The following is a 25,987-nucleotide window of genomic DNA, read 5'->3' on the forward strand; positions in this document are numbered from 1 at the left end:
GGGGGAGGGGGAATCAGGGAGACAGAAAATACACTTTTCTCCCAGAGTTCCTCCAGGATGCAGCCTGGCTCTTGGAGTAGTTGTCTGATTAGGAAGTGATGGGTTCTCACTGCTTCCTCAGCTCTGCATAAAGAGCTCAGTCAGGAGCTGCCGACTCTCACTGTCAGATGTTGAAAACTTCAATAAGCTGATTCTCAGCAGGAGTCCAGAGCCTTGATTGATGAGTAGCTGGTTTCTATAGCTACATTAACCAATGTTGTTTGAATGAGTTTATCTTCTGGAGCAGGTTAGGTCACTAAATATAAGAGCAATGTCCTCCCTGTGTACTTGTCTGCCAGTGTTTTATATGCAAATCCTTTCATCAGTGACTGTCTGTCCACCACACTGAGGCTAATGGTGACCTTAATAAGCGCTACTGCTAAACCCACAGTGAAGTGCATCTATTCTGTAATGGTTTCTTTGAGTGATACACCTGGAAGGTTATTTTTCAGTTTTCACTTAGTGCTTTACTGACTCTCCACAGTACCAGTTGTGTAAGAATGTCATGTGGTACCACGTCAAACATCCTTCCAGAAACCTTTCATCTGCACCATTACTTTTATCAATGAAAGCTGATGAATCTAACCAAATGAGATGGGTTTGAGAGAATCTGTATTGGGATTTCAGAGATCTGCATCGTTCTGTGATTCTGATTGACCACCACTAAATACTTCCTCTAGAATTGTCTGCCTGTTCTTTCATTTCAAAAGGCTAACCTCTCTCAGATCCCCACTGGGAATGGGGAATAATTGGTTATCTGTGTTGGGTGAATAGTGCGATCATGACACTGCTATAGTGAGAATTTTACAGAAAGTAGGCAAATTTAGTTTTAAGTGTCTGTCACTGTTGAAAGGGTTGCATTATCAGCAGGATTGATGTAATGATAAAACTGGAAGCTACATGTAGGAGGCCATCTTATATACAAAGTCTGTGTATAAGAGCAAGTACAGACTCCTGTCAGAAAAAGATGCTTCGTCTCTTGGAGAAGCCCAAGTGGATTTTGGCTGAAATACTAAAATCTTGTGAAGAAACTTAGGCAGAGATACATGCTTATCTAATTGGTTTTCTTACATGTGTTTCTTAAAATAAACAATTGAACAAAAAATCTTCTGACGTAAGCATAGCTAAAGGGGTGATAAAACCCAGAATTTCCCACACAATGAAGAGTTCTTGAGAAAGATGGGAATTTGGAAGGTCAGCACTGGCTTTGTCTTGTGTATTTGAGTTGTAAGGTCATCTTTTGTGGGCCATATTAATGCCTGTAATATATTTGTAAAGGAGGCTGGAAAAAGTTATGTAGCCTGTTTGATTCAGGTGCTATTAAAAGTTTGAAAAGAGCATAGACAGTTCTTACAAATCCCATTGGGGAATCTCTGCTAGAGGAGTGCAACAGCCTGTTCTATTAAACTGTGTTGATTGGCACTAAATGTATTTTTCAGTTCTGCATAAGCAAATTTTTAATTAACATACAGGATCTTGGGGGGGGGGGAATATGTAAAAACAAATGCTGTAAGATTATATGCAGAGTTTTGGTAAAGAAAGGATCAAAGAAAATAGTTCTCAAGCAATTTTGTTTTAGTGGACTGTACACATGTAAATCACTCCTAGTACTTTCAAATAGGGTGTGCTGATTAAACCTGAGAAAACTTCAGTTTGCAGAAAAACTGTGTTAGGGTGTAACAGCAAGCTGTAGGTGATATTTGCTGGGCATGTTCAGGAAGGGATTGTTTTGGTAATAACTGCAAGGTAAAGAAGTAACAGGCTCTAATTCCTGTTATAAGTCTTTAATTTCTCTTCAGGTGATTTGTAGCAGAAAATGAAACCTTTTAACTCCCTGCAGGGTTGACATTGAAGTCTTTATCTTGGAATTTAAAGAAGAGGTTCTTATAGTGACATGTAGCACTCCCAGATTTTTATACTTTTTTATGTTAATTCTGGTCAATGGAAGAAATAAGGAAATAATTGATGAATGTAGCTTAACTAGTGTTATTTACCCCTTGACATCTTTTGAAAAGGCTTTTTTGGGTCCATTTTTCCTAAAGTGATTCATAAGTAGTCTTTTATTTTTAACTATCCTCTTCTCACTTTTCTGCTCCCTCCAGAAAATCATTTATATGCTGTGCTGTTTGTGTTCATCTGGCCAGCTGGTATCTCAGTCATTCATGTAAACATTTGTTATAGCTTTTCATATGACTATTGCTAATACATAGCCCAGATGTCTTATTAAAAGCATGGTGCTGCAAGTGCTGCTTGGATTTTTTCAGTGAACTCTGGCCCAGAACGATAGCCCAAACTAAAGCTGAACTTCTGAGCTAGCATATAATTAAAAAAAGATCATTGGGTAATAATACTGTAGAACTCTGAAAATGTTGGAAAATTAGTTTGGAACCTTTGTGAATGCTGGAAACTTCTCCAGTGTAGAATGTGCTTTTTAAAAGTAGAGAAATGAGCATCTAGAGTGTGTTTTAAGAATGTTCCATTATGAAAGAAGGAATTTTCTGACCTAGGTCAAAGCTTTTAGGACAGATTGTTTCCTTATGAGCATTTTTAAACAATGGTTATGTTATTAAGACTCTTGGCAAAAAGTCAGATTTAGGGGAGGGAGGAGGATAGGCACTTGAGGGAAACATTTTCTATGTGATCCAGTCAGAAGTTTGTAAGCCCTTTTTGGAGGATGTAATTGAATAAAATGGGATTTTTCCATTGAAAACAGTGCATAAAATTCTCAAAGACTTACTGGGAGTAGTTTCACTGCTGCTTTCCAGATATGACCAATTTAATTCAGTTTGATTAAAACAAGATTCTGGATATGGGAACAGAATTGAGGACTGAGAGAATATGAGCAGTCTGCTCATTAAGTTTTATTCCTAGCTTTTAAACTTGATTTCTTAAGTTAACATATTAGGTAGCCTTTTTTTTTTTTTTTTTTTTTTTTTTTTTAAATAAGATGCTTGGTCATCTGTCTCTTATATACATTAAGACTGGGACACATCATAATGGGTATAATGCCTTCAAAGAAGCATATCCATTCAAACCTTTAAAAGCCAAAATGTCAGCAAAGATATCTTTTTCAATCTCTGTTGTGTTTGTCTATCTCCAGTCTCTGCCTTGCTGTCAGTTCCATCTGCCTTCACATACCTGTACTTATGCATATTACCAAAGTTTTATTCTGGCCTTTGGAAAAATATTTATGCAAGCTGGATATCAGTGATTTGATCTAATAGGGAATGTGGGGTACTTTTCTTAAGGAGAAAAATGCCAGGTTAATGTTGAGGTTTGAGTCAAACGTGGTTTTTGAAGTTCAGACTTAATATTATGTGTGTTTATTTTTGTATAAGGTTAAGATCTTCAAACCACAAGTTTGTTTTTTAAATTAGAAAAAAGCAATATGCAGTTCAGTACTCATACTCAAAATTGCTGAGGTGACGTGGTAGCTATGGAGGCATAATGAGTTTTTGAGGACATACATACTATGGTCTTAACTGAGGGCATGCAGGCAGAGTTTGAGACGTTTGTGTCTAAAATGGGTTGTTCCTGAATATCTGGCTCTAAGTGGCTCGGAGTATAGTCAGGAATGAAGATATGTCAATTCTGTTATCAGAAAGAACAATCTGAGAGAATGAAACATGGGTTTTATGTCTACCCTTCCAGCTGTGATCTCTGACAACCTTTCAAACTCATCTGAAAGGAGATATACAAGTCTGCCTTCTGATGCTTAAATGAGTAAGAATAGCGGTGAATTGGGGAAGAGGGTGGATGTAAGCTTGTGATCTTTAGTCCTTTGTGCCACTTGTAGGTCTGATTTGGGATGCAAGGAACCATGGGGCTAAGATTGCTGTAATTCAGCAGTCTTGCTTTAATATCTTTAAGTACAGACTGTGTGTCTATATACAACTATATAGAAAAGATCTAAAAGTTTATAACTCGGAGGTAATTGATGACTGTTACTCTTCAAATTTATGAATGCAGTATTTTCCAAAATGAGACCCAAGCAAACATAAAGAAAAAAATGAGTGCTTATGGCTTGCTTCCATGAACACTTCAGATTAGTTTATATTAAAGCTTTCACACTAATCTTTCATAAAATGTGCCTATTTTAAGTAGAAAACATAATAAAAACTGGTGAGTTTTTTTTCTTTGAAGATTCATTTGCAATTGGGAGAAAAGCTTTTGTGAAATGCACTGTTTATTGTAAAGCAGGGTAGATAAATATTAATACTCTTAAGGCACTATAGTAATAGAAGATGGGGTGATTTCGTATGAATAAGCAGTGAGAGGTTCCAGATACACAAACATGGTATACCCAGTGTATATATGCAAGATACATAGGGGCAGTCATTTTCTAGATGAAATAACATTTAGAAAATGCTTGCTGGTACCTCAGTATTGCATTATTTTCAGACAACAATTTGGAAGTGTATTTATGGCATCAGCTTTTTTATAAGGATCAAGGTGATATCCCCTGTTATGACTTGGCATGCTGCTGAGCAGGCTTCTTGCTGAACTAAAAGGTGTGTGGGAGTGTTAATATTCTCCTTTAGTCACCTTGTACACTTATCCCTACATGTGAGGACAAAATAGGCAGTTGCCTTACCACCTCAAGGCAGATTTTAAGCAGGTGCTACCAGTTTGGTGTTGTAGGAATTCTTGAACCCAGTGGCTCCTTTAAAAGCTATAAGTGAAAACAAGGAGGAGGCAGGGTATTGTGCTTTATTTGTGTTGAAGTAGGGGGGAGGTTCTGCTTGATTTTAGCTAGTGCCTAAGGAAGCCAGTGAACTGTGGAGCCACAGAGGGTATATACAGCTTTATGATGCTCTGCAGGTGGGTACTGGCCTTGTGGGAAGAAAATCAGATCAGTTATGTGGGCAGTGCAGGGAGGTGTGGATATAACATTGGAAGAAACCAGGACAGATGAAGGTTAAAACCTTCTTTAGATCAAGTTTTATTTCTGTACTTTATATGTAAAGATGTCTTTAGATAAACAGATAATTATTTTACTGACTGATAACTGAGCTCCAAAAATAAACTGACAGTTGCCCAAGTGTGCTGGTTACATAGTGGGAGCATAGAGGAGAATGCTTGGTGTGGGAACTAATCACAACAATGAATTTAACTGTTGTATTGTAGAATATTATTCCAGAGGAAATTAGAATAATTGTTTCAATCTTCTGCTTTTTTATAGTGGACTGGATATAGTGCAGCTAGGTATACTGCAGTGAATAAGCTCTCTTGGGTGAAAAGAAACTGGGTTTAGGACTTCTGTGATGATTATTATCATACATTAATAATATCATAAATCAGCATGTGCCTAATACTGCAGACACATTTGTGAACAGGTCATGCTGAAGCTGTTTCAGTAAGAATAATTTGTCTGGATTTAAGTTAAAAATTCTTAATTACTTTAAGAATAGATGAATGGGGGTTAAATGTGTAATTGGCTTTTTGTTGGGAACACAATAGGGAAGTGTTTAAGCTCTTGGATACAGATGCTTTGCTACAGAGGAACTAAACTAGCCAGTGTTTTAGATGTTTTGAAGGGTATTTATTCTCAATACAATTAAAAACAGAATTAGAGTGAGATATGTCAGAACCAAACATTCTTTCCAAAATTTTCTTCAAAGTCAGAGTTTCTGACAGTTTCTTCCTTCTTCAAACACGCTTCCCTTTAAAGTCCATAACTGAGAGCAAGCATTCTTTTCATTTTTAGACTTTATCCTACTCTTCATGCTGTTTACTACAACCAGCCCAGGACTCTTAAAATAAGAAATCTCACCTCCTTTTCCTTCATACATCTTGTTCTTTAGGTCTGGCTGTTTATTTGCTCTAACCTCCCCCACAATCCCAATTTTTTACCCACAGTATCATTAGGTGCTATAGCCTGCTGAGCCTGGCACTTCGTTGGTCTTCCTGCTAAAGCTTCAGCTGCTGTTTGTGTGAGGTATTTCAGAAATGCACGAAGAGTCTTTAATAAAGAGAAACCTTACCCCTAATTGGAGCCATAAGCACAAAAGGTGTGTGCCAGGAAACAAGAATGGATGTATGGTATCAAGTGATGGGCAAAAACATTTCAAACTTTTGACAGATGCATGAACATGTGCAAGCTCATTCTACTACCAAATAATTGTGATACTATTACATTTTTTGGCCAAGAGGTTTGTGTTGCTTCAGGAGGTAGTAAGTCTTCCCTTGCTAGTCTCTGACAAACAAGAAGTCTGTCTTCCTAGGCTTTCATGTGTAAAGAGCTGCTAGAAGCTCCTCTTCAGAGAATATAGAGGATACCTGTCCCTCTATATACAGCATTCCTGCTTTGGGAGTCCTCTGCGGGGAGAGTGGAGCAGCACTGTGCAGGGATGTTGTGTGCCTTGGGTGTGTTCTGGTGCAGGCGACGTTACTCCTACCCGGAGAGCAATGGAAGTGGTGGTAGAGGTGTAATGGTGGTGAGTGGTGGGGCTACATTTGTATTCTGGCCATGCAGGACAGGGTACACAGATTTCTCTTGTGGCTGCTGTAACAATGTCAGCATCTGATAACTCCGCAGTCATGCCTGCAGTGTGACCTAGTTACTGGTGTCTTGCCCATTATTAGTGTAATTCTGAAAGGCAGGAAACTGAATTTGTTTCTTCATCGTTTCAGTTAGAAATGAATCATTGAGTACACAGTATTGTTTAGGTACACTTTGTAGCTGAATATAGTAGATACAAAGACAAATGTTAAACTAGATGTAGCACAGCTGTGAGCTGGGCACTGAGAATTGATTTTATTGTGAAATCTGTTTCTTATGTGAAGTGTAAGCATCCTGATTTTCTGCTTGAGGAAAAAGTCTTTAGGTTTGTCATGTTAACATGGTCCTGCAGCTGAGAATTCAAAGAATGTTGGAGTAATGTGAAAGGTTGATAATTTGCTCTCAAACCTTCCACTGAAGGACCAATTTTGAAGCTCATCAATCTGTTAAGTGGCCTTCACAGAGGACTACAACTTTCTCCAATAAGATTAAAGATACTTTCTCTAATTTATTGGATATTCCACCCTTCAGGCTGCCTGTAAAAGGAGCAAGGGAAAGGGCAAGAAAACTGTCTAACTGCCTGTAATTCTTGGTTTTTATTCTGAAGTTTGAAACATCTGGACTGCCTGTTTATATTGAAAGTGTTTATTGTTGCTTTCATGTAGGAAGTGAAGCAATTTTGGAAACATGCCATTTTATCTTGTGACTGCTTCTTTTATAGAACTAATAATTATTTTTAATACTGAAAAAAGGAAGCTGTATCCTATCTTGCACAACATTTTGCAATATGGTAGTGGGGAAAGTGTTTCCTAATGTGCTTTAGGATGTGAATTAGCATACTTTTATCCAAAACTTAAGAAGGTTAAAATAGCAAGTTTTTACACATGCGGATGTATGTTTATTAAAAAAAAGGGTTGTTTTTTGTTTTGTTTGGGTTTTTTTTGTTCCTGGTAAATGGTCCTTATTAATAAAAAAGTCTATCAGAAGATAGAAATAATTGGTAATTTTTTTTAATAGACATGGAATGTAGGAGGAAATTTACATGGGTTTGTAGAGAACAGGAAAGTTTACTATTCTAGGAGTTTCTTTACTGATGGTCAGAGATTGAGTCAAGGATTGCAGAAACTCTAAAACAGTGTGTAAGGGATTGAATTTATTTGTAAATTATTTTCTTCCTTTTCAGGAGAAAGGTGAAGCTACTAGATTCTGCCTGGGTAATTGTTAACAATACTAGTAGTATATTACATAACTGCTTCACCCCGTGTAAAACTGTTCCACAGTTATAACACAAGGCTTGTCTCTGCCCATATTGCCAGTTTAGGATATCATAATGTGGCAAGACTAACTGCTACAAAGATCTATTAACTTCTTACCACTTTTCAAAGATATGACCAATACCCTGAAATTCATATATCCTGAATGCAAAGGAAGAGGACAAGGAGAAAGTTGAAAAAGCTTGACCTAATAATGTTTTAACTTTATGAAAAGTGGACTGACATGAGGTGGTCTAATAGGCATGTGTAGGCTAGGGCAGGGGAAAAGCTAAGCATAAGTTGCATTAATTGGAATTAATTATAGAATTATTACAGAGTGATTTTTTTAATTTCTTTTTTTCAAATTCTAATACAATCTCTCTTTTTTTTTTCCCTACCAGTATCCCCTTATGTTTGGACTGATCCTTGCATTCTGCTGGTGTTCTTTGGTTTGCTGTAGTCGAATTTACATGGGAATGCATTCAATTTTGGTAAGAAAATAATCCTACTAAACTTATTTCAATGTTGTTCTGATTTCATAAACTTCCATCACACTTAAGTTTTTTACACTGCAGTAGGTGTATAGAGATTTTTTTTTTTTAACGTCCTACCATATAGGAACACAATACTTACATTTCTTCAGCAGAGAAATTGAGACAACAGCTAAAAGTAGACGTTGAACTTCTGTTCATTTTTACTAAACGCAATTTTTAATAAATGTAGTCCACAGTTGAAGCTTAGCTGATGTTTAATAGAGGTTTCAGTGCAGAAATGTGTAACCACGCTAAAGCGTAGACTAAGCTTTCCTCTACAGAGTAGAAATAATTTTGCAGTATGAGAAAGTGGCTGTTAATGTCCACTTATGTCAGCTACTCAAAGCATGTGCATTTCAGTGCCATGCTAATTCTAGGGTTTCACTTACCCAAGTTTCTAAAACCAAATAATAAAATTGTCATCTTTGAAAAACAGACCTATTTATTAAAAAGGATTAAAAAAATAAAACACAGATGTGTGTAATATAAAAAGGGGAAAACAAGATATTACAAAATGGTAATTGGAATGTAAGACCACTAATAAGGGTGGTTAAAGAGGTTTTTGAGGATCACGTGCTGGAAGGAGAAAAGCGAACAGACAGGAAGCAGTAGGCCTGGTAGTGAGTTGTAAAGCTCTGGTAGATGAACACAGTGTAAAAGGAGCTCAGAAAAACTGAACGACACATTTTACATTAGTGATTAGGAGGCTTCCCAAGTCAGAACCACTTGTGTGGATGACAATGGGCTGAACTGATATTTCAGCTGGCAATGTCAGCTGACAGATAATGTCTTGGAACAAAGTCATGCAACGAATAGTGATGCATCATGTAGACTCGGTTATTCAGCAGTTTTATATCTGAATCCTCAGTAGTGTTTGAGTGAATACAATTAACCACGTGTTGCCTGCAATATAGATCAACTATCATGCCAAAGTTTGGGGTGGGGGGTGTAGGGTGGCAAATATGTAGAAAGTTGTGGTTGCTTCTGAAATTAGCAAGTCTGACTTTCATATCAGTCAGTCGTATTTGAGCTTTCACCAAGCATTCAATTAGTGCATAAAAATGATTAATTGAAGATGGAGCAATACAAATACTGCTGACAGAAGTCCCAGCTCCTTGGCTCGTATGGAAGAGTTGATAAGTATATGAATGAAGCTGATCTGGTTTCTAGTGCTTAGATTTCTAAAAACCTTTTGACAAATTCCTCCATAACAACTAAAGGTGACAAAAGTTGCAGGTAATACTGTGCAACTGAGTGATTAATCAACAGTAACTGAAACTTAATGTCACATTAAAAAATAGAGTAACCTTTTAATTAATAGATTTTAAAAACAATAATAAAACTGAAAATCAAATATGAAGGCACAGAAGTTACATTTTCTTCTCCTTTAGGAGTTGGAAACAGTTCTCCATTCTTGCAGTATTGTTGATTCTGGAGTGGAAAGTCTAAGCTGCTCTAATGCCTAGCTGCAGTGGGCCTTGCCTGCCTTGCCAGCTGTTGCTGCCAGCCTGCCTGTGTGTTGGCACCCAGGCACTTAGATCCAGCATTGAGCTGTTCCAGCAAACTTAAGTTGGCAGAATTTATTTAGCTGGATTAGCTTTGTGCTGACTGTAGGTTGGAATGCCCCAGTCCTGGACAAGGACCATTAGAGCCAGCAGATAGAATCATAGAAGAATTACATAATGGTTTAGGTTGGAAGGGACCTTTAAAGGTCATCTAGTCCAACCCCCCAGCAGTGAGCAGGGACATCTTCAACTAGATCAGGCTGCTCAGAGTCCTGTCCAACCTGACCTTGAAAGTTTCCAGGGATGGGGCATCTATCACCTCTCTGGGCAACTTGTTGCAGTGTTTCACCACACTCATGGTAAAAATTTTTTTCCTTATCTAGTCTGAATCTACCTTCTTTCAGTTTAAAGCCATTTTCCCTTGTCCTGTCGCTTATAGGCCCTACTAAATAGTCTGTAGATCTACAGTTTTGATCGTGGAGCATTTGATCAGATCATGATGCAGGTGTCCTATTAATAGGTGACCAAATGCAATTTTTTACCTTTAACGTGAAGAAGATTTAATCTTGTATGGTAAATGGGAAAAGATGAGATTCTAGAAGTTGCTTTTAGCAACAGAGCAACTAGGCTTGTCTTCCTGCTGATGTAACAATTATTTTTTTTAAATAATTTTTACACTGAAACCATATTTTTCTCTCTCTTCAACAGGATGTTATTGCTGGATTTCTGTATGCTATTCTTATATTGGTTGTCTTCCATCCAGTTGTGGACCTGATTGATAACTTCAACTTAACTTACAAATATGCACCCTTAATTATCATCAGTCTCCATTTAGCCCTGGGCATCTTCTCTTTTACTCTAGACACCTGGAGCACATCGCGAGGAGACACAGCTCAGATACTGGGCTGCGGTGCTGGAGTAGCCTGTGGCTCTCACGTTAACTACATAATGGGTCTAAAGTTAGATCCTCCTCCCGAGACCTTACCTTTATCTCTTTCCTCTCTCACTGTGACTGTGTTTGGAAAAGCCATATTGCGGTTGTTGATTGGTGTGATAGTTCTGTTGTTAACAAAAGTAGTGATGAAAAAAGCCACTATTCCACTGGCATGTAAAATATTTCGCATACCACATGATGATGTACGGAAAGCAAGACAACGCATGGAAGTTGAGCTTCCCTATCGCTATATTACTTATGGAATGGTTGGGTTCTCACTCATGTTTATTGTTCCTTGCCTCTTCCATTTTATTGGTCTGTCTTGATGAAGTTTTATCACTTTAAATAAGGAGAACAGAGCTAGTTGCTTTTTGAAGAGGTGCACTAGTTTGCTAAGGGAAGGCCAGTGAGCTTGGCTTTAGCAGGGTCTTTAACAGCAGTGCATAGCAGGCAAAGCATTTAAAGAACTTTGCACGTCTTTGGGTATGGTGTGGGGCCAGAAGTCAAATATCAGGCCATGAGAAGTGCTGAACTCTATAAATGCTATGTCTAGACTTAATTGCTGTTACAAAGTCTGTGTGTGTGTGTGTGTGTGTGTGATGCAATGAATGTACTTGGAATGTCTGTCATGCTGTACCTGTATACATTGAGATTTTAACAGGTATGTCTGACAGCTAATCAGAAAGCTCCATTCATGATCTGTTTGCCATTTCATAGTAATTTATTCAAGTTGTTGGACCATAGACTGCTAAATTTGCTTTCCTCTATTCTTTCCAGAAGTCCTGCTTCAAAATGTTTCAGCTAATAGGCATTTTAACGGACCAAACTTGTAATGAGTTTGAATTTTTCTAAAAAAGAAAGAGAGCCTTTTTCTTTAGCCCCCTCTACAGAGCAAAATATCTGAACTGGTTTTGATAGATATCACTAACATATGTGATTTAGGTACTGTATTTTATGGTTTAATAACTGTGCCTTTCTGTTGCTAAATTAAGAAATGCCATATATACTGTGATGTAAAAATGCCTAATTTTATTTAAAATCCTACATGATTAGGCAGATGTTTTTAAATATTGGATTGTCCACCTTACTGGCATGGTTCAAGTTAACCAGAATATTCAGTATAGCCTGATCAAAACTACATAAATGAAATGACCCAAGAATTGTGTTCTTAAGTTCAAAATGTTGTAAATGGACAATAATCCCTTTTGTAAGTATTTTTAATGTGTATTGTAAGTTACTGGAAGAGAATATATTTTTCTGGAGATTGTTTATACAGTGAACAGATATTCAAAATTAATTATCTAAATGTGTAAACAATAAAAACACCCCATTCTGGAAAGAAATGGGCCTCACTATTCCAAACTAATTTAGAAGGACCATTGTTTTTAGATATTTGCTTAGAAAATATAATCCTTATTCTAGAAAAAAAAAGTATTTTTATGCATTAACGTACTATATTTAAAGGTGATGAGCACTTTTACCCAATTTACCTATAGGAAAATATAATGATCAAATTAAATTTTTAATCATTCTGATAGGCAGATTGTGAGCAGTCAAGACAGTATGCATAAATGGTTTGTGCATATGTAAATTTTACCAAATTATTATGCACTTTTCAGCTTTTCATGTTCCTTTTTCCAGTCACAAGTAGAATATGACTCCTCAACTGTAATTTCATGTGCCTCTTTTGTGTTTCATTTTGACTGTATTAATGCAATGCCCAATTTGTTCTTTACATGTCAGGAACTGTTATATTGCAGCAAGAGCTGTCTTATTGTCTGGCCAGACATGAATTATTTAGTTCTGTATTGTACATTTCTTTAAGGGAAAACATAATTTGGTTTGGTTGGGAAGTACAGTGATTAGATAAAATACAAAGCTTACATTTTTTGTAAACAACATTTGGAATTGGAAGGGTTTTTTGTATTGGAGATCATATCTCCAAACTGTTAATATGTAAATTCACAAAATGAACTTTGTATCCCTTTCCTCAGAGCAGTCAAAGTTACTGTACACTGGCATTAGATGGTGTGAAGAGCTGACTTTTCTGATGCATTTCTTCAGTGCATTCAGAATGCACCACGATGAATGTATTCAAACCGATGTATTCAGAACTGATAGCGTGTTAAACAACTTCTATAGTTGAAAAGACCTTACCTAGTAGAAAATGGTTAGCTTGTTTCAGTGCATATTTCCGGATTTGATTTTTCTATCTGTTCTTTTGCAGTTTAATGCTGAATGTGCAGTAAAAGGTATATCGGTTTCCAAGGTTTTGAGGGGAGGGATTTCCCACTGGTTTGGCTTTGCACACTAAGATAGTGATTAAATAGCTGGGGGGAATGTACACAAAATGCCTTACGCTTAAAGCCCTGAGCAAGTGGTGTAGTTCCAATTATAGTAAATTATTCTGAGGACCGGTGAAAATAGGATAACTTTCTCTGAAATTTAGGGCATATTCTCCTTAAATAGCTTTACAGTTTGTAGCAAAAAAATATTTAAATTCTAGCACAGAAGTGAGCAAAACTAATTTTTAAGCTACATATTTGGCTTCTAGGAACTTCAAGTTTACAGCACAAGAGTGTTCTTAAAGCTGTGTTTTCTAGCTGTGCTTGCTCTGTTTTACTATTAATGGAAAATAATAAAATCTACTGTGGAAGATACAGAATGGGTGAAAAAATATGCAGGTAGGGCTTTCAACAGTCTAAGGAAAATTGCACTGTAACTTATTCTACTGTTACTCATAAATACATATTTTATATTTTTATACATTGCATTGGGTAATTTCAAAATGTCATGTCCCATGTATCACATAGTCTAGTACACAGGAAATGTATATCGGAATGTTTATACAGCACCTTTACAACCCTGTCTCTAAGACTGCAACTACTTCACTGAAGTTGATGTGAAAAATTTTACTATTCTGTTTTCATGTTTTATAAGGGACTAGGCTCAAGAGGACAGTTTAGCACAAAATATCACGCAATATGAATATTGTTATAAAGAATCACAGAAATGCAAAAATTAAAAAATCCAACTTAAATATTTGCATTTTAGTATATTTTTGTCTAATAATAAGCCAAGATTCCTTCAAATCAGGCATAAGAAAAGAGCAGATAAAACTGGAGCACTTTCTTTGCCTGTAGCTATTCCTAGAGCTGAACATGAAAAAATGTTTCTAGTATGAGCATCAGCTGGTACCAAATTATTTATAAATAAACTTAACATAGCTTTAAAAGGTAGGTAAATATCTTTTCAGAAGGATGATACACTTGAAACCTTTTGTGAAGTGGGACAAAAACGTATTCATATGTCATTGCTAGTGAACTTCCTCAGTTCTAGGTTGTATAGTCCTAAAGAGAGAAATTACTACTTTACAGAAGCAGATATCAATACACATTTATTACAAAAAGCTACGAGTTAAATTTTTAACTTAATTACTGTATGAAATAAAACCTGAAACTGCACTTGACATGACTGTTAATTTGGCACACAATTCTGTTTTCCAAGACGCTGAAGAGACTTGAATTTGTCTTAGACTGCCTTGAATGTAGGAGCAGGATTTGTTATGACTTAATCAGAACTAACATATGCATTGCATCTTGGGTAAGTCCTAGAATCTATTATTTTGAAAAAAGTTTCATGTTTATAAAAAAGCTATTACTTGTGTTTCTGATACCATGAACTGGGATTGAAGTGTCTTTGTCCTGTGTGATCGCTTATGAAGCTCTTCAGTCTCTGATCACATTTGCCTTATTACTTTGCAAATTGGGAAGGGGAGGAAAGGGGAAGGTGGAGAAGTTATTTTAAGGTAAATTGGCAAACCAAAGGGAGTAGTATTTTGTTTATTTATTTGGAAATTTAAAAAAAAAAAAAAAAAAAAGTGCATTTCTTTTAAAATGGCATCTCTAAATGTGATATATAGCTTTTGTTGTTGGTTTTGGTTTTTTGTTTTTGTTTTTGTTTTTTTTACCAGAACAGTGTTAAATTGTCTGGATTTTAAGAGCTGTTATGTTTTCCTTTGCTATTATTTTTTATTACTGCTTTCAGTATTTTTTACTCCATTTCTTGCTTATTTCCCAGGGAGCCTGAACTTTTTGTAAGCAATTGCTACTGATGTGAAGATTGTAATTTTGAACTTGTAAATACTTAAGGGCTGTTAGTGGCTGTTAGCTGCTCAAATACATAAAAACAAACCTTGCATGCTGTAAGTAAATACATCTGTTGTGCTAAAAGTTGTTTCTGTTTCAGTATTTGCTTTCTCAATAGAAAATTGAGATTTTTATTTTTTACATACAATACACAAGAGATTTATTAGTTCAGTGGTCTGAAGGGGCATTGCTCTCTAACTCCTGTTGACTTCACTGGGAGTTCTGCATCTGGTTCCTTCCCATATTACACTGAGAATGAACCCTGAAGGTTGTATCCATGCTCTGACATGTGTACAGGCATCAGTGTGTGCAAAGGGACTTACTTTCTAAGGTGTAAATGTAATATACTTGCTTTTGAGGTCTGAGAGATTGTTCTCTTTAAAATCATACTTAGACCAGTTTTCACAAGACTTTTAAAGGGCTTAACGTGGAAGCTGTTTCTTAGTAGTTGGAATTGGCTGCACATTTGCAACCCTTCATTGATGCTTTCCCCTCCATACCATAATTGTGCTGAATGACAAAATCCCAAAATAATGTCAGTAGATAAAATGATGACAAGAGAATTGATTTCTTGGGGTATTGTGACTCAACTTTACTGTAATTGATTTTTGGGTGGTTTTGGGGTCTAATGTAGAATGTTTCTAGGTTATACAATTTATTTATCTGTTCTACAAATGACTTTGAGGAAACTTTGACCTTTTTTGAGGGAGGAAGTCTCTTTGAATTCATGCAGAACTTTATTGTAGTGAAAAGCTTAAGTGGCCTTTCTGTTTCAGAAAAAAAATAATAGAAGCCTATTTTAAAATTTACTGTAAATACCATATTTGTCAAATTGATAGATTAGTTGGGATGCTAATGTTGTTTTTCTTCCTGTAATACTTACTGAAACAAAGGCAAACAAAGCTTAATTTGAAACAAAATGTGGTATTTTGTGACAGAGAGGATATAGCTCTTTAGGTGTTCTCTAAAAAGCAAATATCACACGCTGGAGTTGAAGCAAATTTAACTGTGTATTAGAAAAATTTCTTTGCATTCCATTCTGCAGCAGAAATAATTTATTTGCATGTTGATAAGAGTCCATTTAACAAAATGAAGCAAAGCAATATGTGTTTGCAGTGTATAATTAGTAAATCTTCCTGTAGGATCAAAGAATAGAGGGTACACAGGAGAATGCTACCTTAAAGGTATTGACCAGTAAATGTAAATAAAAGTCCTATCAAGTTGGAGAATTTTATTCGTCACTAAACTTTGACTAAATTAGTCACTAAGTTTTTCCCACAACTTTATTTTTGTTAGAAAGTGTAATGAAAGAAAAGGGTGATATTCCTGAAGTGGAAATTAGAACTTAAGACAATTCTAGATGTCTAAAGTATCATAACTGAAAGAGATCAGTTCAGGAGCTAGTAACCTGAAAAGTAAGAGCAAAGTCTGAGGGGGATTTTATATTAAACTTAATGCACTTAAAAATTATGCCAAAATTTGGCCTATACTTGATTTATATGAAATCTGTAGTACAACATATAGAGATAGAGATATAATATATTGTGTATTGGAGTTTAATTTTTTATGTATAGATTTTTTTTGTTACTGCATTTCCTGATAAAAGCGAGTGTTCATAAAAATAGAAAACAGCTTTGTCTGTATAAGGTAAGGCTGTATGTTAGTAGTATTTTGGGAGCTAATGCAGTTATAATCCCCAGTCTCTCAACCTCTTGGAGAACTTTATTTTAAAAAAAAGTACTTTTAAATGCAAGCCCTGAGATTGTTAAGGATCATATAATGGTTGCTGTATAATAGTGTACAACTGATGTTTTAAAAATTAATACATCGGAACTTTTTGTTATATTATTGTTAATGATTTTGTACTCATTGTACACTTTCTGCAGTTGTCAACTAATATTTAAACTTATATTGACTGGTAACTGAAGTGTCTAACTTCATCTGCAATGAGTGAGTAATAAACTACTGTTGGATTCAAATGTGTTCTGTTGTCTTTATTCTTGCCAGACTAAGGGACATGTGGTGGGACATGTGGTTGGACACATACCACAAGTGTAAAACACTGATCACAAGAAAACTTACATTCATATTATCATATAGCATATATATCATATTGTAATAACATTCATATTATTGTATAGCAATAATTGCCTTTTAAGGTGTGGGCTTTAGATGCAAAAGTTTAGAAAAAAAGAATAAGGAAATACTGAAATGAGGGGGGTGGGTTACCACAGCCTTAAAATCTGGACTATTTAGTTTCATATACTAAATAAAACAAGGTTACTTTAATGAGATGGCTCAGTCAGAATCCTTGTAGAAAGCAATCACAGGAGTTTGTATCCTGTCTGGTCACCTCCTGGTAACTTCAGCTCACTTGCAAAATCTCTTTTGAAAATTGGCCAGCTGTGGGTATTTTTTTTTCCCCATCAAACTATTGGATATTTACAGATTTTCATGGAATGCATATAGGCAGTATATTTGCATGAGCTTTACTTCTTTAGTAAACCAAACTAATTGCAGAATACTATTAATTTCAAATGCTGTGAATTTTGTTTCACCATAGTCCCAAGATGTTTTGCTATGTAATATATAAGCATGAGAAAGTATTAATTCATTTGGATGTTTGTATTAAGTAGCCTTAAGTTACTTGGAGAAGTGCAGCAGAAAAATACTAGTTAGCATAACTCTTGCTTCCTCTCTTTCTGCAGTTGTGCAATGCCCAGCGAGGAAGTTTGAGCAGTTGAGTAATGTATCTGAACAGTATTGTGGGACACTAGAAGAGGTGGGAACTGCCCTTTAAAAGGAAGCTGTTACGCCATTTCAAATCCATTTATTTGGCACTGTACAGTGTGCTTGTTTTGCTAACTGGAAAGATTATGTGGAGCTAGTGCAGACGACTACTTTTTACATAAGGTAAGAACTTACACTTTTATGTTAAGCAAATCTACAATTTGCAGAGTTCATGGTTTGGGTTTTTTTTTGTCTTACCAAGGCCTTTTTGTCCTGTTAGAGCTGTCAAAAATGTAGATAACCAGGATGTGAATTCCAAGGACCACAGAAATGTATTATCTCTTGGTTATTAGTTTCTATAAGTTTCAAGATAATTTTCAAGATGTTGAGACAAAAAAAAAAAAAAAACCAAAAACCAACAAAACAAAAAACCAAAACCACTTGCAGAAACACTAAAAGGATAAACTCAAAAGAAAGTAAGTGATTAAAACCTCAACAAATGTAACTAAAAGTAACACCACTTTGATGGCAACATTTAATTCATACTTCCACTGATGTTTGTAACTGTTTCTGGTCTTTGCTGGTGAAACAAGGGTTTATTATAAGGACTTAACTTGTTATCAAAGCAAAAACTTTGCTTCATAAAAGGACTCATTAGTGCTTGGTTTTTCTAATTCTTTGTTTTAAATAAAATAATTTTGAAGGGATTTGGAGTCAGTATTCCTTCTCTGCTTAAACAGCTGATGGAGCTTAATTGATAGCCTTATGGCAGTTCTAGTTTATGCCATGAACTGAAACCAGAAAGGTGTAATTGGAACTCTTTTGATTAGCCCATTCTGGCCAAATATTAATGAACTGATAACTAAATCTCTGTAGACCTGCAATTTGGATCTTCTCAATTGCACATTGTTTGTTTCTCTTTCCATGAGACTTCTAGATCCCAAGAGTGGACAAGATATAGGAGAACTGTGTAAACCTTTATACGTATAAATCACGTTTAATAGTCTTTTGACATCAGTTTAGCCATGATTTGCATAGAGATTCTCTGATTTGCCTTTTCGCTTGCAAATTACTTTGCGGAAAGTAAAAGCAAGTTCCTGCCCAGAAGCTTAATCCTGCAGTACACTGGGAATTGTCCCTTCCTCCATTTTACATTTTGTAATAGTCTTCCCTGTGCTTTAAGTTTAGTCTGTGCAGAATAGTTGGATGTAGACACTTACCTTTCTTTTCTGAAAGATTTTCTTATCACTCCTTTAATTGTCATATATTTATTACACCCTTTATTGACTTAACTGAATACTCTGGCTTTATACAGGTGACTTATTCTGACCATGTGCAATAACTTCTCTGGATGGTGTGGAAAATACTTTGTTTGCAGATGATGTGGTTTTGGTACTGTATATAGCAGCCCTTGCTAGGTATGGCTGGTATGCTTGCTTTTGCTTACCTCTAATGTTCTGACCTTCTCTCCCCCTTCTGGGACTTTCTTCTGTCCCCACAACTGTTGAACGTGGATCACATCCTAAAGACAAATCTTTAACTACATAATAAAGCTCTTAGGATTCTGAATTGGTGGGGTTTGGTTCCCCTTCACCCCAAAGTGCATGTACATTACAGCAATTTGTAGGGGAGCCAATCTTGTTTTCTTAGTTTCAGAAGGAAAGTAGCACAACTTCCTTTATGCTGCCATAAAAATCTGTGAAAGGCTGCTGTTTAAATGCTTTATAATGAAATCCAGTGAAGTTTAGACAAGAGCAAACTCAACAAGAGAAATCTCATTTCTTTGGATGCTATCCTGAACTCATTAGTTAAACAGAACTAAAGCATTTTTTCTACTCCAGAGAACTCTGTAGAGTAGATATAGAATATGGCAAGTCTGCAATAGGTGAAATTACCTACGAGTAGATTCTGTTCAGCCTTTCCTGGGTGGGAAGGCAATGATTTATTGATTCTTTAAAAGTGGCCACTCTCACCTCCCAGCCATCTGGTGTTTTCCAGTGTGCAGCCTTTCCTGTATGCTACATGTCATTTTTCTTCCCTTTCATGGCCACCTACTGCTCATCTACTCTTCAGCTTTTTCCCTTCAGGTAGCTCCAAAGACCAACATCTTATCAAACTTTACAGCCATACTTCATGCTCAGTGATACACCTCAGCACAAGGGCCCCTCAGCTCACAACAGCACATTCATGTGCCAATCTAGTTTCCTTCGCGTGGTCATCCCCTGTATAGTCAGATGTCTTCATTATGTGTGGCTGGTCTGAAATGTGCAGAGTAAGATTGTACAAGATGAGAAATAGCAAGGAAGTATGTCACTGGAGCATTACAGGAAGAAAAGGGGGGGATTCTGTCTAGCAGAAGATGTTGGCATATGGAGGAGAAAAGGGTTGTGGGAGGGTAAGGGGAGGGCCTAAGGGGTTAACAGAGGTGTTGGGAAATAGTAAACTGAGAGTTGTGAACAAGGCATGAGCTGTAAATCCTTTACCCTTTTCAGAACATTCTTGGGGTTTGGAAAGTCTTCTAATAACTTTTTAAATTCCTTTTTTCTTTTTTTTCTTTTTTTTTTTTTTTTTTTTTTTCCCCTAGCTGATATGCAGTTGTGTCTGGGTATACTTAATATTAAAAAAGAAACTAGTTAAGAGTTTCCCAAAGTTGGAGAGTGGGGAGCTATTTTGGCTTAGAGTTGTGGTCACCTGTAATAGCAGCTAGAGAACAGTCCATCATCCGTACTAATTCAAATGCACTTTGATTCCAGGTAGTCTCAAATTCAAGTTTTTAAGTGGATTTAGCAGTTAATCTTCTCAGAGTCTTAAACACAACCACCACCACCCCCCTCAAAAAAAAAAAAAAAGCCCAAGAAAAAACCCAAAGTGAACCCGACAAAGTTTATCTTCTAAGAGGTCTTTTCCCCTTAAATGTGTAAAGCTAATTTGACATAATAGCAAGCATAAGCAGAAGGTATGTTCTGCTTCATATCAGTTAAAGACAAAAAATTTCCCTGAATTATTTAATACATCACATGTTTAATCATCTCTCCTGGTATGCCAGTAGCCCTATTTGGATAATTCCTGCTGTAGAGAATTTGGTCCTGGTGGCTAATCAAGTCCACAGCTGCCTTGGGAAGATTGCCAACAAAATGCCTGTTAAGAAGAGTTACTTCACAATTGCTAATCTCATATTGTTAAGCAAAGGGATGTAATCATGTTTGCCTCATACAGAATGATTAAATTTCAGAACATGATGACCTAGATTTCCACTGACCTGCAAAGATTTTTAAACCAAAAATTGAGAGGGGCTGTTACCTGTGCTTCCACTATGTGCAGTATGTACTTTAATTACTCATTTTTGGTGATTTACTGTTTATAGCATTATTCATGCTGTAATGGCTACTAATTGCTTAGCAGTTATTGCTGTGGACTATGGTAGATCAGTTGCAGGTGCTGAAGCTATAAATTAAAGCTATTACTCAAACGAACACCTGCTTTAAGAGAATATTTCTCTGGGCTGATGTTTATAGGACATAATGCTGTCTCTGATAATTTTTAGTGAAGTTTGAAGGCATAAAAGTTGCCAATGTTTTTAAGACAGTAGTAAAAGAACAAAGTCAACCAGTTTAGCTTTCAGACTGATTGCATTCCAGTGCTAATTAGTACTGTGTTGTGCTTGCCTTGCAGCAGCAGTTCTGTTCTTTCCTGACCGTTGGCCTTGTGACAGTATTGGGATTGTGTCTAGACTTCAGGGTGACTAACCCTAATAATATATAATTGAAAGAAAAATAAAAAATTCCAATGGTCAGGTTTGGCTTTTTTCACTTAGAGGCATGTCCAGGCATCTCTTTCAAACATCTGTTTGCTGAGATTTCTTTCTTGTCAATGCAAATAAATGTCTCTTTCAGAATTTATGTACTAGATACTTCAGTAGTTATGCAAACACTGTAGCTGTGATACAGCAGTTCTGAAATATTTATCTGGTCTGATGCTTCTGTCTCCTGAACTTGGACTTTTGGGGGCCCAGTTGTCTGGAATTGATCTCAGTGTTAACCAATTTCAATTGAAGTTAGAAAACAAGAGCTTGAAGCAAAGATAGAAATGGTACACAGCCCCCCAACAAAAAAGGTGTACAGCATAGGGAATGTGACAAATCCATGCACTTCAGAAATTGCACCTCAAAAGTCAATAGGTGGCAGATTTGAGTTGCTTCATAATGCATGTCTGCTGTATTGAGGAACTTCACACATGAATGTGTTGGCTTAAAACTGATCTTCTTGAGAAAAGCCAGGAATAAGAGTAATGGCTCAAGCTAGGCTATGCTATTTAGTGTCTGTTACAAATACAACTAGCATTGGGAATGCTGTTAGGTGAACCTTCCCTGGTGCACTTTGGGTGCCCTCTGCTACTGCTTAGGTGGAAGGCTCCTGCAGTTGTGTTGAGTTTGATCTTTCTGCTTCAGGGAGGAATAAGAAATTGTTGCCGCTAATAAAATTTCCAATGAAAACCCAGATCTCAACACATCTACCCTTACTATGGGCATTCAAGAAGACTGAATGACCAGGAAAACAAATACTTATGTGCAGCCTGTTCTCCCTACCTAAGCTATGCCTGGAACATCCACTCAGCCTTTTAGGGATAGTTACGGAGAACAGTTGGTCAGGATGAGGAGCAGTAGCCCACAGTGCATGGCCTAATTTTCTGCTTTTGACAGGATCAATTATAAAATCTTAAACTGGCACTCTGTGCAGGTCATGAGAAATTGAGAGCATTGTTATCAATAGCAGCATTATTAAAATTAAGAATTCCTGCAACAGACAGCTGATGGACACAGCTCTTTCACTGCGGGATGCAGAAAGTTATCTTAGGTTCTCTGAAGTCAGAGGCTGCTAACTCTGGGCTGACCTCTAAAAACTGGTGTCCTTATCCAAAACTTGACTTTGCAGTCAAAGCACCCTTTTATTGTATGATGTAATTAGAGGATATGATTTAATCAACATTTGATTTTAGTTTATTAAGTGCTTATTCAGCACTAAGTGGCAATTAAGCATTAAAGTACCTTCAGTAAATCCAGCAACTTGATAATCATCAGTCATGATAAATTTGCCTCAGTGTCAAGTCCTGTAGGTAGAATTGCAAAAAGTGATGAAGTATGCTAACTCTCCCTCCACAACAAACATGAGAACTGACAAGTGAAACAATCCAATGAGCTGTAACTTTTAAAGGTGTTCAAAATAAACCCCTCTTTCTCCAGAAAATCACATTACCTTCTAATACTTCAGCTGCAGGAATTTGCTGATGGAATTATGTTTGTTAATCCCTGGTATGTAACACTTCATCTATATGCACATACCAGTTAATTAAAAATAACTGTACTGTAGATGTTGGTATAGGTGGCCAAAATATAGTGTCACATAAATAACCTTGACATCTAATTAGATAGACAAGTAGTTAGGGCACAACTGCTTGATTTGACAGACCTGAATTTTTCCATTTAAAACTGTAACAAGCAACATTCAGAATTATCAAGCTCTACAAACATTTATGGAAGATCTTAGAAAAAGTAATTTCAACGACATCAAGATATTCTCATTTCCTTCTTTGCTTTGAATGCTATACATAAAATGACTCTAAAAATAATGGCGCTTTCATTCCCCCTTGCTTTTTTTAACTTAACTTTGTTGGGAGGAAGAAACACTCGTTGCTGACCTGCATTTCACACAATGCAACCCAAGCAGAAAAAAAAAAAAAAGGCAAGACGCAAAAAATATTTGTGGTGCCTTATGGTAGCACCCAGAAGTTGCTGGCTATACTCAGGGACAGCTGTGTCACAACATATGTTGTGGTATTATGAAAACACAGCAAAAAAAAATCCTGTTCTAAGAGGACTTGCTGTTTGAGTACTTGACCTTAGTCCTGGAGTACATGACACTGAAACTCAGATTTGTTTGGACTCCTTCACTTTCTTTTAAGGTGGGGATCATGAAGATTCATTTCTCAAAATGTCTTTTGTTTTAAGTTATGTCTGTAAAGTAACTGTTATAAGTGCTCTCTGAAGCAACTGCCATGCAATTACTGTGGGGAACTTTACAGATGCATTTCCCCCTAATATATACTGTGACTCAGCAGTGTTGGTGTGCTATTGAGAATGTTGTACTTGCTGTTAATATAGCTGGTTTCATCTGGGAGTACTGAATACCAAATCTGTGGCTGTAGAAGTATGGTATTCCAGTTGATCTTGCAGCTGTTTTCACTACATGAACAATGAACAGAAGGTATTTGTTGAATCTGTAGCAATAACCACTCCAGGAAACTCAGATGAAAAACTACTAACCAAAAGTATTTTTCATTGTAATTTATAGTACAGCCTTAAGTATTATAATGTGTATTTTGTTAAATTCAATATTGTCTTCAATAAAATCATATACATCTTGTTTTGAAATTTTCAGAACAACTCTCACCAGTTTGAGCAGTGTTTAGTTCTGGGTGATAGACTTCAGCAGGACCAGGCTTCACAACTAGGATGGAAGGTATTTACTGTGAAAACAGTAAGCATGTAATTTGGGTCTTTGTGCTTTTATGTCATGTGCTTAGATATTTTTCTATCTTCAGTGCACCATACAGGGAAAAAAAAAAGGGCCCCAAAATAATTAAGAAGCAAAAATTAACAAAAAAGCGCTCTTTTTCATGGGAGTTGGTCTGTCTTCTGTGATAGCTGCTTGGCTAAGAGGCTTCTGTGAGCTGTGCACCTGTGACCCCTCACAAATACTAATAGCTGTATTAATATCTGGTCCTAATAAACTATTTAGATGTCAGACTTTTAAGCTGAAATCTAGGTGAATCAGCAATGCCTCTGTGAAATACAAGTCAAGCTGACCATCTCATGGTATTGCAGAGTGATCAGAGAAGGGTATTCTCTACCAATAGAAACATTATTATGTTGGTAGGTACATAAATAGCTGAAGTAATAAAAACTAGTTATACTGCAACATGTAGAATTAATTAAAATTTTGCATGCTACTAGTGACAGGCAACTGAAATTGTCAGTACTTTGAATTATCTTTTGAGTTTCTGCTTTCATTACATGTCAGTTAAGAAGGCCATTAAACTGAGGTACAAGTTGTTATTTTTATAATGTTCTGTTGTTATTATCCATATGACTTGACCACATTATTAGGTTTATATAAAGCTCTTTATCTTGTTAGAAAAATATATTCTCAGCTCAAATGTTTAGATTTTAAAAATGGCAGTGGTAACTAAGCTGATGAAAATATTTCCATGATTAAAAATACTTTTAAATTATTTATTATATTAGTAATGTTGTTTACCACAACTCACAGAATTTATCAGAAAAGACCACAAATCTGATTTTAACTAGTACAAAAATAAAGGTACGAACTATTTTTCTCACTGAGTAACATCCATCTAAGATTATGGACTGATGCAGTACTCTGGAATTGGGGTCAAGTGAACAACAATGCTGAACAGTAAAATAAGAATAAAACAAGGAATTTTGAATTCTAACAGTTTGGACAATATTAGATCAAAAGTTAAAAGAAATAAATGGTAGTGTGCTATCCTTCATCTAATAACCTGTATATGCTAGCCTATTAAACTGTAATGAAAAAAAGGAAAAAATACTATTTGGAACTTTAATTGGAAGAAATGAAAGTCTAGAAAAATGTTAACAGCAAGTTGAAGGAAAATGAGATATAATTAACGCTCCTGTCCCTCTCGTTTGGATCCCTCCCAGGAAACAATCCTTTCTGCTCCTGTTTTCTGGAGGACGGCAGCTCCGCGGCACACCAGCACACCTACCAGCTGAGGGACCTGTGCATCTCCCTCACCCCAATAGCCTGGTATTTCCCCACAGCTCCACAGGTATGAGTGATAGACAGTGTCCATTACTGCTAAAAAGCTGTAACGGGAAGTTCAGTCCCTAATCCAGTTGACCCACCGTGCCGTGGGGTCTTGTAGACATTCAGCATTTCACTACAGGAGCAGGGCACTCGTTGGGGACAGGAAAATCAAGAAATAGGCTGATTTTAATTATTAAAGGCCAAATTCTCCGTTTGCTTCTAGCCTTTTGGGTGACTCCTGCGCTCTGCTCTGTGCAGCATGACATCATTTTCTTTTCGAGGCTCCCGGGGCCCGTGCCAGTGAACCAGAGTGGTGCCTGAGAGCAGGCACCGCTCCAGCCGCGAGGCTCTGCTCGCTGCCGGCAGCTCGGGCTCTCTCGGAAGACGCGGGCCGCGGCCTGGCACCCGCCCCGGGCCCCGTGGGCCTCCCTCTGCGATCTCTCGCGCGGCGCCAGCCGCTGCTTCCCCGTGAAGGGCCGTGACGGGCGGGCGGCGCTCG

General features: G+C 36.7%; 1 protein-coding gene and 1 long non-coding RNA gene across 2 annotated transcripts in view; both read left to right on the plus strand.

Moving 5' to 3' along the window:
* SGPP1 (sphingosine-1-phosphate phosphatase 1) overlaps positions 1–16,329 on the plus strand; it is a 55,917-nt gene extending 39,588 nt beyond the window's left edge. The window contains exons 4-5 of the mRNA XM_026849218.1: positions 8,196–8,285; positions 10,541–16,329. Coding sequence (XP_026705019.1) covers positions 8,196–8,285; positions 10,541–11,092 — 642 coding nt within the window. The 3' untranslated portion in view covers positions 11,093–16,329. The remainder of the gene's footprint in view (positions 1–8,195; positions 8,286–10,540) is intronic.
* A 1,304-nt stretch (positions 16,330–17,633) lies between these two features.
* On the plus strand, positions 17,634–25,516 carry LOC113480886. Its single transcript, XR_003398562.1, has 3 exons — positions 17,634–17,827; positions 24,079–24,159; positions 25,383–25,516. It is a non-coding gene; the product is annotated as an uncharacterized LOC113480886 (long non-coding RNA).
* The last annotated feature ends 471 nt before the right edge of the window (positions 25,517–25,987 follow it).

The sequence above is a fragment of the Athene cunicularia genome, assembly GCF_003259725.1.
Source record: "Athene cunicularia isolate RWA chromosome 5 unlocalized genomic scaffold, athCun1 chr5_part1, whole genome shotgun sequence".
Classification (NCBI taxonomy): Eukaryota; Metazoa; Chordata; class Aves; order Strigiformes; family Strigidae; genus Athene; species Athene cunicularia.